Raw genomic sequence first — 14,273 nt, 5'->3', positions numbered from 1 at the left:
TGACCATGCTGAAATCTACAAAGACAACACCTTTCTGCAAGTTTTGGAATAGTACAAAGAGAATTTGAACCTCTCTTCATACTGAGTGTGCAGCCACGTACACCCAGATTCAATGGAGGAATGCCCATGATCACAATCACGTTTGACTGGAGGTAATAATGCGATTAAGTACATGTGCATGGGCATTTCATTTCAGAATGTGATAATTTCATTACTTGTGTTACCCTTGCGGATCAGGCAATGCCTCTGTCTGACTAACACATCTTACCTCCTGATGTTTATCTTCTCAGCTCAATACTAATTTGTGACGTCTGCAACAGCAGTATCTTTATGGGACAACGTGAGTGCAATGTGTCCCTAGCCAAGCACACTAAAGATATTCCTTTCACCATTTTTTTTCTAGTTGGGAAATCCTGAGTACAACCCAGAGTACTTTTAGCCTGGCGTATTGCTCCTGCTGATCAGGATGAAAACAGAGTTTGTGTCTGGATGCCCAAGGTCTTGTTTGAATCCTGCATACGTTGAGCCTACCATTAGACATTTCTCATTAAAGATAATAGGGTAAACCCTGTGTCCCTCAGAAACTGGGTAATGGTAATACAATGTACAATAGGTTCTGTAGGATAAACCAATTGCTTAGTAAACAATATTTAATGAAGGATACAGCATACAAAAATTCAAAATCTATTGGAACAAAGGCTAATAAGTATTTCTTAGACACCAAACAAAACACACCGAAGATACTGATTCATTTGTTGATATGTGATATTTACTACTTTAGTATATGGCTGTCACATACGTGAATTAAGCAACATACAACATGGATACTGTGACTTTTGTGAGTCAAGTGACATGAAGTGAAAAGTGGGGCTGTAGATGAACTATACAAGACGCACGGATTACAAGCATGTGTACATAATATGAATCAATGTGGGTCTGTCCTTTTACAATGATCTCACATGCTCTAGCCACACCCTTAAAAATTCCTTATTCTTGATATTGGGGTGAGGAGCTGAACCAGAAGCGTTGAAATTTTGACCCAAAAGTATTTACAAGTCAACAAGCGTCACAGCGGGTCCTCTTCAGGACTGATAACAGAAGAGTAGATAGCCAAATCCACATACGGTCAGACTTCCCACATGGTAAATATGGCTTGAGTAAGAGCTGGAACTGCTTCAAACAGCTCCAGCTGCTGGTAAATCAATCACAGGTCAATTGTAATTTATGGAAGCCTTAGGGGGTCAGTCGATTGCTTCACAGATTCAATTTTCATTTGAAGTCACAAATATGTTTGCATTAAAGAATAATTCTTCCAGAAGATTCAACCATCCGGTTGGAATCTTTACTTCAGTGAGGCAGTAAATGCCAATATTCATCAGCGAGATGGGAAATTTTATGATATATCATTTATTCAAAATTGTTTACGTAGACATTTCTCAACCCAACCACCTGCTTTACATAAGAGACAGCCCCAAGACATTTCAAAGACTGCCTGAGTCCAAGCCATATTTATTCCAAGCTGTGGAATTGGAATGTCTAGCTATGACATATGTCAGGTTGCCAAATCATTAGAGGAAGTTACAAACTCAATTACCACTCCAATAATGTTAATTCCACTCAATCAGTGGCTCAATGAAATGTGATGTTGAAATATACAATGGCTCTTGATTTTGTCCTGCTAAGGGAGGTGTTTCCACAATACTAGGTTTAGAATTCTCTATCTGTGTTACATATATTCATGTAGCATATAAGTGCAGATATATAAAATAAGGAAAAAATATACATACAATTGATAATACAATGGGGTTTGAAGGGTTGAACCTTTGGTAATGGTTAGTGAGAATATTTAAAGATTGTTGAGATTGTTTTAATTTTTCATCACTCTCTTATTAATGTGGATATAGATCCTTGTCTGCGTTTGTATTGCCTAGAACACTAGTCTCACAAAAGGCAAGGATATTTCGAATTCTACCCACCGAAAATGCAAGATGATGATCAAAATGGTTAGATGATTGATTATGAAGCCCTAGAACTCTCGAATGGGATATGGAACACGAAGTTAATAGATTACTGAACATTAAGGTGTCTTTTCTCAGATTATTACTTTTCCTTCTGTCAACAAACCTTTAGCGTGGGAGTAGTATGTCTTCCACATTCCTAGCAATACAAACATTCTGTACCTTTCATCTTTGTCTACCTTTTGTATCTTGCCTATTTATTATTTTTATTGATGTACCGAATCCTTGAACCATACAAATATGAACTTCATAAAATCAAGTGTGACATTTTTATGTTTCTGTAAATATTCCTTCAACTATTAGGCTACTGTTCAGCTAAAAAACTGGAATGTGTTTCATAACACCAGGATCAAATGTGTTTCATAGGTTCCAGGTTGCTTGCATCTTTGCCCCACCACCTCTCTAGAAAAGAGGACATTTGTTCAGGGGAGCAAGAAAGTGAAGAACACTTTTTCTGCTTTTAAGTTTAGAAATGCTTGCAGTCTTACCTGAATCCATTGGCTGAAAATCTGTCAAAAATAAACAAAAATTTAAGAACTTCTGTAGTATTTATGTTCGCTAATACTGATATCTACCTGCAATTACACAGCAACATTGAAGTCCATTCCTCAACCCCAGAAACATAACCCACTGCCATATTTAACTCTTTGTCACAAACTAATAAGAATGCTATAATTTTCCCTTGAATGGTTGGACTCTCCTCTATGGAGCGGAAGATCCCATATCCTTAGTGATCCTATAATTTTCCCATGAAAAGATGGACTCTCCCCTATAGAGTTATCTTTCTATCTATGTTTTCTAATATATGCAGGGCTGCTTTGTTGTGCACGACTTTAATGGAAAGTTCTTGCAAAAAAATCTATTGATGGTTATTCATTGTTGAAGCGCCTCAACAACAAAGAACCAAACTCTTTCACTGACACGGTCGCACTTTACTGAGAGCCTTCCAGTGACCTCCTTGTTATATCCTACTCTTCCTCTCTCTTTGTCCCTCCTTAGTGTTAGTGTCTGCTTGTCTATGTCATGTCTCTGTGATGTCATCCATGATTCTACCTGTTGCTATTCAAGGGATTTATCAGTTACCTGGAGGCTGAGCAGGAAGTTATCTGCTCCCGGTGGGGTTTCTTACCATATTACATTCCTACCTGAATGCTGTACCTTCTATCTAATCTCAAGAATAAATATACTACATGAACATTACAACAAGGACCCTTCATCAACTTTATTTTATTGAATTTAACACTCCTCTTCTGCTATCTACATATCCATGTGAACCGGAGCATAACAGGTGGTGCTTCGATGCCTCTATTTGCCCCACCTCCACGGGAACTACCTAGATTCAATCAATGCCATACCCAAAACCGTAGATGTGTAAAGGTCATCAAAGGGGTGTTTCTACTTCATGGTTCCAAGTGACACTACTGACAGCTTGATCTCTGCTCTCATTTGCTATGATATGACTCACATGCCCCATGATGGAAAACAACCCCATTTTCTGCTTATCTACAAGCTTACATAAAGCACAGCTTCACTGTTGTTTCCTTTAGATCTCATATAGAAAGGACTGTTGTAGAGCTTAACACATGGTTACCACTTGGGTATTTAATACTCACCTCTGTCTCTGTTGATCACAACAGGTTCCCTGTAATGGGCTAAACAATATCACACTAACCTTTAAATCTCTGCAGGTAATCTGCCAAAGACAACAAAAACATAAAAATGAGTCCACAATGGAATGTTTGTATGCACATACCTTAACATTTGCTCGCAATATTTTTACTTACCCCTTTCTTTAATGAGAGCATCTGTAGAATGAAGTATAAAAATGAAACATTAACATGAGACTTGTTTAGTTCTGCTTCACTTATACCTCAACTTCTCAGACTAAAAACAGTAATGTCATACTGTTAGAAAAAGCCCAAGGTTCGGCAATCAGTTGTTTTATCCTGCAACAGCAGAGTCATTGACTTGGCTCAATTGGGGGTATATTCAGAGTATATTGGGTATTGCAAGTCCTATGCATGGCTCTGGAGAGCTGTACTCCCTGCCCTTGTATTTATTTTTTGAGTAACCCTGTGTTTTCCTTTTTTGACCTCGGCAATCATGCAATCCTACTGAGAGGTCCCCAATTAAATGACAGGAGGCATCAAAGTTGGGCTATGATTTCATAGTGGGTACTCAAAGTGCACAACTCTTTTAGGTGGTACCTACTGCCCCTTGGCCAGGTTTACTAAAGACTGGTGGTGTGGGGGCAGAAACATCATAGTAAGGAGACAAGCCCTTTTATTAACTGTGTTCCACTGGGGGAACTGTGATTACCTTTCAGCCTCCCTTAGGCAGGTAATTTGCCCCATCATGTCAATCAATCAATCAGGGGCTTGTAAAGCGCGGCTACTAACCCATGAGGGTCTCAAGACGCTTGGTGGGGGGCTGCTGGTCCCTCCGGGTGTAGGATCATTTGAAGAGCCAGGTCTTGATGTCCTTCTTGAATTGAGTTAGTGACGTGGATTGCCTGAGGTGGAGGGGCAGGTTGTTCTAGGTCTTGGCAGTGAGATAGGAGAATGAACTTCCATCGGTTCTGTCTTGTGGATCCTGGGGACTGAGGCTAGGGCGAGTTGGGCGTAACAAAGTTGTCTAGCGGGTGTGTGGAAGGCGAGGCGTTGGTTCAGGTATGCTGGACCTTCGTCATGGAGAGCTTTGTAGGCATGTGTGAGGAGCGTGAAGATGATTCTCTGGTTGACTTGGAGCCAATGGAGTTGTCATATAAATGCAAACCTTTTTCCCTCTTCCATCCCTCCCCTACCCTCCTCAATCAAAATAACTGACTAACATATCCACCCCTCAAATTACTTTCATATTTCACTATATTAATTCAACACTAATCCTTTATGGGTTCCGGAGTAGCATGCTACTCGACAAAAAAGCACTTTGACGCCTCATTAGGGGTAGTAAGCGCTATATAAATGCAATTACAATGACAAAGTTCCTCTAGAAACTAACCAGCGAGGCCTAGAAAGGCTCTGACTCTGAAATGCCCTTGAGGTAGACCACAAAGAACTCTTCTAGCCCTGATAGAACATAGGGGCATATTATCAAGGGGGTTTATCTCCGCTTTTTTGGCTTTAAAAGCCAAGAAAGCGGAGATAAAATTATCTCCCTATTACCTATCTGTCGCTAACACCAGTTAGCGACAGCTAGTAGGAGATAGCAACCATCTTGGGCCCCACTTTGCATGTCAGTGATATTTATCACTAATGACATGCAAAGTGGGCGTGCCAAGATGTAAGCGACTGGAAACAGTCGCAAACATTGCTATCTCCTATTACCAACTGTTGGAGATATTCGCGCTAAGCGCAAATATCTCCAAAAGCTAACACCTGCTCTGAGCAGTTCTTAGCCATGTTATCCAATGGGAGGTGGATAACTTGGCTAAGAGCATTAGCTCAGTAATGCATGAATATCTCTGACTTTTCAGCGATATTCATGCATTGCGGCCGATTTTTATCGCATTTGCGATAAAACTTGGTAATACCAAGGTTTATCTGCGATAAAAATCGCCGCAGCTCAGCGGTCCATTTTTGTCTCTAACGAAGCAATAGCGATAATTATCACTATTGCTTGGTAATATGCCCCATAGTTCATCAGGAGCTGGTAAGTGGTAGGATCATTTGTCAGTCCATAGGGAATTACCTTAAACTGGAATAACCTCTTTGGAGTAGAAAATGCAGTCTTTTCCTTGGTATTGGGTGCTAAATCAATATACCTATAGCCAGATCAAAAGTGCAAGTCTGTTGACCCTTGCTTATGCATCAGCACCACTGTACTGGGAGGACTACGAGATCTCTCATTAACTCCCAAGGCCAAAATCTTGACCATTTAAGAATGAATGCTCAACTGAACTTGGTCATATAAGTGATGTCTTTCTTTTGACAGGCAGATAATCTATCAATCTTATAAGCACAGCCAGGTGTCACCCCTAAATTCAATGAGAAAAGATGGTAAGATCATTCAGGTATCTCCCTACACTCTTTCTATTGCTTAGGACTAAATCGGGGGCAGGCTGCACCCCTTCCGTGGACCTATCATTCTTGTCAGTATGTCAGGAAGCGATTACTTCTCTTCTACAGCTTCCTATGCCATAGCCTTGATGTTCATTGAGTAATCTCTCCTGAAATAAGGCTTAATATGGTCACATGGAACGCCCTCTTGGATTTTCTTATGGCACCTGTGTCCACCTAGTTCACTTCAGAAACCTAATGCATTGCATTAAATGGTCTGCACTACATACCTTCTAAAGGTCTAGGACAATACCTCCTGATCCTCCTTGTACTTAATTGGCATTGCTTTCTGGTCATAACACACCTTTAACATTGCACCACCAACTCCTATAGGCCAATCACATAGTCAACTGTATCCTTTTGAGGTGCCTCAGAAGTTGCTTCTTTGATCAAGGCGAGTGGGTCATGCACTGGGTGCCGAAATAGAATATCTTTATTTCCCCTCGTTCTGTCCTTTATCTATGTGTGCTGCATTCTGCAACACACATAGAAAGGGGAAAATGCCTTAGAGGATTGTTTTTGTGCAGAAAGCTGTCTCTTACACAAAAACAATTCTGTGTACAACGCCGGCACCATTGCACCACGGCACATGGGTGTCTGCGTTGGCGCTAAGCAGCACATTGTGTGCCAGGGCAATGAAAGGACAGGAATGTGATGTATAATGTTAAATACGGCGCATTCCTGCCCTTTCCCTATCAGGCAGCGCAGCAAAAGGGCTTGCTGCGCTGCGTGATTTTGTTTCATAAATATGCCCCTGCATTTGCAATATTTTTTCATGTAAAGAGTATGTTGGTGATGGGACAGATGATGAAACTCTGTTGTTGTTATGGGGTTTGAGTTTGCTGAAATGCAAGTGAAGAAGTCAATGAAAGACTTCCACTTGCTGAATGCCCGAGTGATGGGAGGGGCTGGGACGGATTTATTGCTTGACTGCCTTAAAGAGTGCTTTACTTCTGTTGGTCACTTCAGTGATTGTAGTACTTTGGAGCACAGCTGTGGTTAAGATGATGGGGGCAGTGTATATGAAGGGGCCTACCCTAAATTGGGTGAGGTTGCCACAGACGTTGGCCAGTCTCCGTTTGGTTACCTGTAGTCCTATGGAGCAACTGTTGCCAAAGATGTCTTTAGTGTACCAGGGTGATTCAGGATCAGAGGATAGTGGGTTCAGTAGGACAATGTGTTTTACATGATTGAGCCGCCAATGTGCTCTGGCTGGTTTTTGACAGGTTGATTTGATCTTCTTGGAGGGCATTCATGAAGTAGTCTTTGAAGAGCAGAATGTGTTTTTCCCTCTTTGATGATTGACCTCAAAGCAGTGTGGTATGTTGGTGATAGGAGAAGAGTGACATAGTGGTCTGCCTGTTCCAGGGGAAATGGTCCCTGCAGTGGACTGGGGTGATGCAAACAAAATGAGTTCAAGTGTGCTGCCTATGGAATGGGTGAATGTGTGACATGCTGCTTGATGTCCAGATTACTGAGGAGTCATTGTCTTGAGTCATCTGATAGGTTAAGACTGCAGAAGTGAACTGATGAACATGAGCTTAGTTGTTTGTGATGTTGGTGTAGTTGATGTGTGCTAGTGAGCAGTATCTGGATGTGGGTGTTGGTATTCGATGCATGTGTGAGTGTGTGTATGCAGGGTACTGCAGTTTGTGTGTTGTACTTGCTATTGAAGATGTTTTAACTAATGTCCAGAGTTACCGGTCCTAGGCCCTTCCTGATTAAAGAGGCTCAAACTGGTGATGCCCTTTACTGAAGACACACCGGAGATGGGACCCCGACAATCTCCCAATAGTAAAGGAGGTGTCGCCTGGGTGACTGGTGGCCATAGGGTTGCAGTGCGGGGCTCACTTATGCACACTGACAGTGCTGGTGTTCTTTCACTTGAGCATTGGTCATTCTTCATATTTCCCCCTATTTGAATTGTTTTAGAATTTATAAAATCTGGTGTTAGCATTCTCCTGCAAAGCAAGCATTAGTTTTGCTTGATAAAATTTTCATGTACCTGCTCGCCATATTTGGAAGCAGCACAAAATGTGTGGCACACTGAAATATACTTCCATATTTCCAATGAGTATTCTGAAGGAGTCCATTGCACAATGAGCATAGGTTTTTGACTGAGACATTCTTTTTCAAATCTGGGTTTCCAAATGCAGGGTAGTCTAGCATACATTTCCAAGTACATTAAAGTGATATTACTGTCAAAATGTTATTATTCTTTAAAGGGTTTGATGGAGCGAGGTGGTAAATCAAAATTTTGTGCACCCCTCTCGAAATCAATGTTCCATAACGTTAATATTTTACTAATAGTGTGATGTGGTAAACTAATCAACCATAGTATAAAGATGCATTCACGAACATATGGGGAGTACTAATCTTGCTTGCATGATGCCATAAAATGAGCTAATATGTGTTGTTATTGTGATGTGAATTAATGCACAGCTTAAGTATAAACAGACGCAATTTAAATGTGCTTATTGTAAATGTTTAGTGCCAAAAAGTCGCTGGATATGTAAGTATAAAGCGCATTTATGTGGCTTATTTGCTAGGTAACAACTAATAGGGAAATATTAGAATGGTGGGAGGTAAACAGAAGGGTTTCATTGCCATAATTAACATGAATTTGTGTTTGTTTCTATGATAGTTCCAAAAAGTGGCCTGTGAGGCCTAGTCTGAAAATGGCCGCTCCGAGTCACTGCGAGCAAGTATTGGTCTGCGCACGTGCATCCAAAATTCTGCCAGCGCGAGTGAGCTGAATATGCTTGGATGGGAGGTTTAAGGACACCTTGCCCCGGAACCTAGGATGGGTGCCAAGCATGGACGATGTAATGCTCAGATCCTTAGAACTTTCTCCTATGTTTCAAGTAAAGGAAGCGCCTAGGCCACAAACTGTCTTAAACAAAGCCCCTTTATTTTACTACTGAATCATCGTGAAAAACATGATGTAATGATGAGGAAGCGCTAATCTACCCCAAATTTGTCCAATCAGAACTCGAATTGGTGATGTTAGTTACTTTTTAGATAGACCAAGCTAGAAAATAGTGTATAAAAACTGATTTTGCTTAGAAGGGGTCGTTCTTTCGATTTCCTCTGGAAATGCTGCCGGATTGAAGATTGATTCTTGGATGTAAGAACTTCTGATTTATTTTGCTTTTCTTTGCAGGTCTGTTAGGATAAGATGAGGGTGTTAGCGAGTGATGTTAAGAGAAGAATGGATTAGGAACTATCTGTTCTCTGCTAAACTTTTACTAAACTTTAAATAAATGTCTATTTCTGAGCTTTAAAATAAATTATCATTTTTGAAAATAAAGTTAAAGATTTTTATTGAATAAAGAAATAAATAAATGCCTAAATTTTGGACATACTAAAAGTTTGCTTTGAATAAAAATTAGATAAATGGAGAAGTAAAAGCTGGTCTTTGGTTTTTCCTACGCCTAGTTTTCGTTCTAGCAGATGCATTGCCATTATGGTGGTGTGTCTGAATAAAATGGTGTTTAAAATGAAACCATGGTAAATTGCTTTACATTGCAGGTGTAAATAAAATAGTTGAATAGGTTTAGACACTCCGCCAATGTTATAGTAGGACTCCTGGGGGCATATTACCAAGCAATAGCGATAATTATCGCTATTGCTTGGTTAGAGACAAAAATTTACCGCTGAGCTGCGGCGATTTTTATCGCAGATAAACCTTGGTATTACCAAGGTTTATCGCAAATGCAATAAAAATCGGCCGCAATGCATGAATATCGCTGAAAAGTCAGCTATATTCATGCATTACCGAGCTAATGCTCTTAGCCATGTTATCCACCTCCCATTGGATAACATGGCTAAGAACTGCTCAGGGCAGGTGTTAGCTTTTGGAGATATTCGCGCTTAGCGCGAATATCTCCAAAAGTTGGTAATAGGAGATAGCGATGTTAGCGACTGTTTCCAGTCGCTAACATCTTGGCACGCCCACTTTGCATGTCATTAGTGATAAATATCACTGACATGCAAAGTGGGGCCCAAGATGGTCGCTATCTCCTACTAGCTGTCGCTAACTGGTGTTAGCAACAGCTAGGTAATAGGGAGATAATTTTATCTCCGCTTTCTTGGCTTTTAAAGCCAAAAAAGCGTAGATAAACCCCCTTGATAATATGCCCCCTGGTTCGTTGGCCAAATCTGTGAAGCCGAATTAAATGAACAGAGTAAGTGGGCAGTGTAATGGGCCCCACTGTTTTTTTTTCTTGTTTTTTTTGTCCTCATCTTGCGATTACTGTATGTCTGTGGAGTATCAGGTGTCTGCCTCTTTGTTCTTTTCCGACACTGCCCCTTGTTCTCTCTTGGCTGGGGAGTTTTGACCTCTAGTTGGTATGAGGAGTTTCCTTTACTCGTTGCATATCAATGCTTCTGGCTTGGATCGGGGGGAGCTAGCCAACTTGGCTACTCAGCAAGTACCATACTTGTCCACCAGAAGATGTATCGCTTTAATCATTGGACTTAAGTTTGGATCTTATTTGGGGTTTACAAAAGTTTCAAAACTATCCCAAAACTTAAATCTTTTGCTTATATTTCTTAGCTTATCAAGTTTGTTGATTCTTATTGCCGAGTTCAGCCATTCTGTATGAGTAGGGCTAGAGGCTCCTATCCATTTAATACAAATTTCTCTCCTTGCAAGAACTATTAACACAAAGAGGAGATTTTCCTGCTCCCTAATAAGCCCCCCTTCATTACTTGAGTCTAATATCCCAAAAAGAATAAGTGTAATACTCACAGTTAGTTGTTTGGACAAGATAGTACTCAGGGTCTTACCGACTTGATCCCAAAACTCTTTCAGTTGGGGGCAGTTTTTAAACATGTGGATATCGTCTGATTTTTCCTCTCCACATTTGGGACATTTCTTTATTCCAGCATTTTTAAATTTGGAGAGTTTTTTTGGCGTCCAGTAAGCCCTATGGATTGTATACAAATGATTTCTCTTCAGAGCGGCAGATTTCAAGTTAGACCAGCATTTATCTACTGATTTTTCCCAAATTAAGTCCAAATCTGTGGTTACAATGTCTTTCCCCCATATTTGGGTTTCCATGTTGATATTAGTATCATTGGCCATTATCAGAGCCCAGTACCACTTTGCTACTTCCTTTGGTAGTCGCGCTGTTTTAATCATGTCATCTTCTAGTTTTTCATTACCATTTATACTAGGCAGAGTTCTAGACCAGCTTTGCATTTGGTAATATTTAAATTTAGATAGAGTATTATTTGACATTTCTTGTAGTTCTAACCATGTTTTTAAGTTTGTACCATTTAGAATTTGTCCCCAATATTTGATGTCAGCTTTTTTTAATGCCAGTGCAAGAGTGTCTTTTAAGCATTCTGGGGTTCCAGGAGAGTCCCAGATAGGAGCCCACTTACTGTAATACGATATGTTTAGGATGCCTCTAACTTGTGTCCACATCTTTGCTGCATCCCTTAATATCTTGAGCTTTTTTTGTGTGAAATATTTGGGGTGTCCAAACTTAAACAACGCATGATCTTCTGATTTTGTAATTACCTTGAAGTAGGCGGGGTAATATTCGTGGTTTTTTAGTAATACTTTGATATTTTTGAATTGGAAAGCTCTGCAGTACTCCACCAAATCTGGGCTCGCCAGCCCACCATCTTTCTTGCTCTTCCTGATCTTTTTCCATGCAATCCTCGATCCTTTTGCTGCCCATATGAAGCTTGTTAAGTTTCTCTGTGCTCTAGCTAAATCCGACTTTCCAAATTCCATTGGTATCGCAATAAATAGGAATGTAAACTTTGGCAAGATGGTCATCTTGATTATATTCGATCTCCCAATCAGACTCAACGGTAGAGAGGTCCATGTCTCAAGCAGTTTTCTTACATCTCCGGCAACTTTGGTTAGATTTCTGTTTGCAGTCTTCATTATATCATGATTGATTAGAATTCCTAAGTACCTTATTTCGTTTTTTATAAAATTGCTTTGAAAAGTCGTATTCCATGTCATGACCTCTGTCTTCGTTTGATTCACCAAGTAACCTGAGATTATCCCGAATTTCTTTAAAGATATCTCAATTTTTGCTTTAGCTTTTGGATAATCATCAGTAAAGATCATTAAATCATCCGCATATAGAGCGATTTTTTTCTCCCATGTGTCATATTTAAATGGAGTGATTTTGTTGTTGTTTCTTAGCTCATTTGCCAATGGTTCAATATATAAATTGAATAATAAAGGAGAAAGCGGACATCCCTGTCTCGTTCCTCTGGTTATCTTTATATTTTCTGTTAAACTACCATTGATTAGGACCTTTGATCTTGGATCTTTATAAATCTGGTTTACTATACCGATAAAATGAGGTCCGAAATTGTTATTGACCATAACTTTCTCAAGAAAGTCCCAATTGACTCTATCAAAGGCCTTTGCGGCATCAACAGTGAGTATGGTAAGTGGGATTTTCTCAGTTGTTGCGATATCTATTGCAATTAGGAGTTCTTGTGTTACTTCATGTAAGTATCTTCCTTTAATGAAACCTTTTTGATCTTGATGTAACAGTTTTGAGAGTATTTTCCCTAGTCGAGCTGCCATTATTTTAGTAAATATTTTATAGCCCGCATTTAATAATGATATTGGGCGATATGACTCGCATTTATGAGGGTTCTTGCCGGGTTTCAGAATAACTGTAATTATGGCATCATTCCAGGAGTCTGGTATAGTTTTCTGTTGTATTAAAATTAGGTTAATTAGTTTGGTTAAATGAGGGAGTACAGAGGTTTTCAGTTTCATATATAATTCATTTGGTAAGGCATCCGGCCCTGCTTCTTTTCCTTTTTTTAAACTTTTAATAGCATCTGCCACTTCTTCTTCTTGAACTTCTTTTTCTAACTCTTCTCTTTCATTCTCTGCAAGTTTAAGAAGTGCTGCTTCTTTAAGGTAAGAATTAATCATTTGATCCGAGGGAGTTATATCTTCTGTGTATAGGTCTTTAAAAAATTTCCAGAATTCATGCTTAATAACATTTTCATCGGAGGTAGGAGTTGTTTGATCATCAGGAATAACACTTTCCACTTTGTTTTTCGCTAGATCCGATTTGAGCTTCCATGCCAGCCATTTTCCGCAGCCCTCACCAAACTCATGTTTCGCCAGCTTGCTAGAATCCCATTTTTTCTGTAACCTGTCTTCCAAAATGTGATCTATTTTATCCTTTTGTGTCTGTCTTTTATTAAGAAGATCTCGGTTTTTTTTCCTCCTCTTGTTCTCTGGATATAGCGATATCTAAGGAGCTGATCTCTGATTCCAAGTCTGAGATCTCTTGTTTTACTTGTTTGTTTTTATGTGCCCCTAAACTCAAGAGTTTACCCCTTATGACAGCTTTATAAGTGTCCCACGTTATTTGTTCTGAGGTGCCAGATGCGTTTAACTCAAAAAAGATATTTGTTTCTGTTTCTAGCTCCTTTATAATTTCATCGTCTTCCAACAAAGTTCTTTCGACTGTGAATCTCCTTTCAGTTATATTTTCTGTGAATTGTATGTCTAGTTGTACTGCTGAATGATCCGACAGATGAGCTGGTAGGTGAGATACTCTTTTCACTTTTTTTGATAATTCATTGCTGACCAAATAGAAGTCGATCCTGGATTTATGACCCAGTTTTTTGTTGTGTAGTGTAAACGGGTATGATTTTTCTCCTTTGTTTTTCCAGATGTCTACCAGATTGAGATCCCTTTTATAAGACACGATCCATTGTCTCATTTTCTTTAAGTTTGTGTGTCTACTCGGTGGTGATCTGTCTAGTTTTAAATCCATTACTAGGTTAAAATCACCTCCCAATATTATTGGGGAGGTAGTTAGTAGCAGTTGTGAGTATAATTTTTTCAACGGATCAGCATCGTCCAAGTTCGGACCGTAGTACCCTGCAATAGTAATGGGAGAATTTCCTATTCTAATATTAGCTATGGCCCATCTTCCTTTATTATCCACTTCTGAACTGGTTATATTAGCTTTTAGGGACTTTTTAAGAATAATCGCTATTCCTTTAATGTTACATTGTTGTGTTGTGCATATTAATGTATCTACCCACCATAAGCTCTTAATTATTTGGTCCCATTCATCTTTTAATAGGTGAGTTTCTTGTAATATTATTATCTCACTTTTCTCAGTTCTAATATACTCAAGGATTTTATTCCTTCTGCTTTTTGTCCTCAACCCGTTTACATTCCAAG

General features: G+C 39.5%; 1 protein-coding gene across 2 annotated transcripts in view; it reads right to left on the bottom strand.

The window, feature by feature from the left end:
* LOC147676823 (butyrophilin subfamily 3 member A3-like) overlaps positions 1-14,273 on the bottom strand; it is a 443,159-nt gene that overhangs the window by 112,831 nt on the left and 316,055 nt on the right. For both annotated transcript variants that reach the window (XM_086945236.1, XM_086945237.1), the window contains 3 exons: positions 3,803-3,823; positions 3,691-3,711; positions 2,507-2,527 (listed from right to left, as the gene is read on the bottom strand). In XM_086945236.1, coding sequence (XP_086801362.1) covers positions 2,507-2,527; positions 3,691-3,711; positions 3,803-3,823 — 63 coding nt within the window. The remainder of the gene's footprint in view (positions 1-2,506; positions 2,528-3,690; positions 3,712-3,802; positions 3,824-14,273) is intronic.

This window comes from Lissotriton vulgaris, chromosome 12 (assembly GCF_964263255.1).
Source record: "Lissotriton vulgaris chromosome 12, aLisVul1.2, whole genome shotgun sequence".
Lineage (NCBI taxonomy): Eukaryota > Metazoa > Chordata > Amphibia > Caudata > Salamandridae > Lissotriton > Lissotriton vulgaris.
This window is presented reverse-complemented; position numbering and strand designations above follow the sequence as displayed.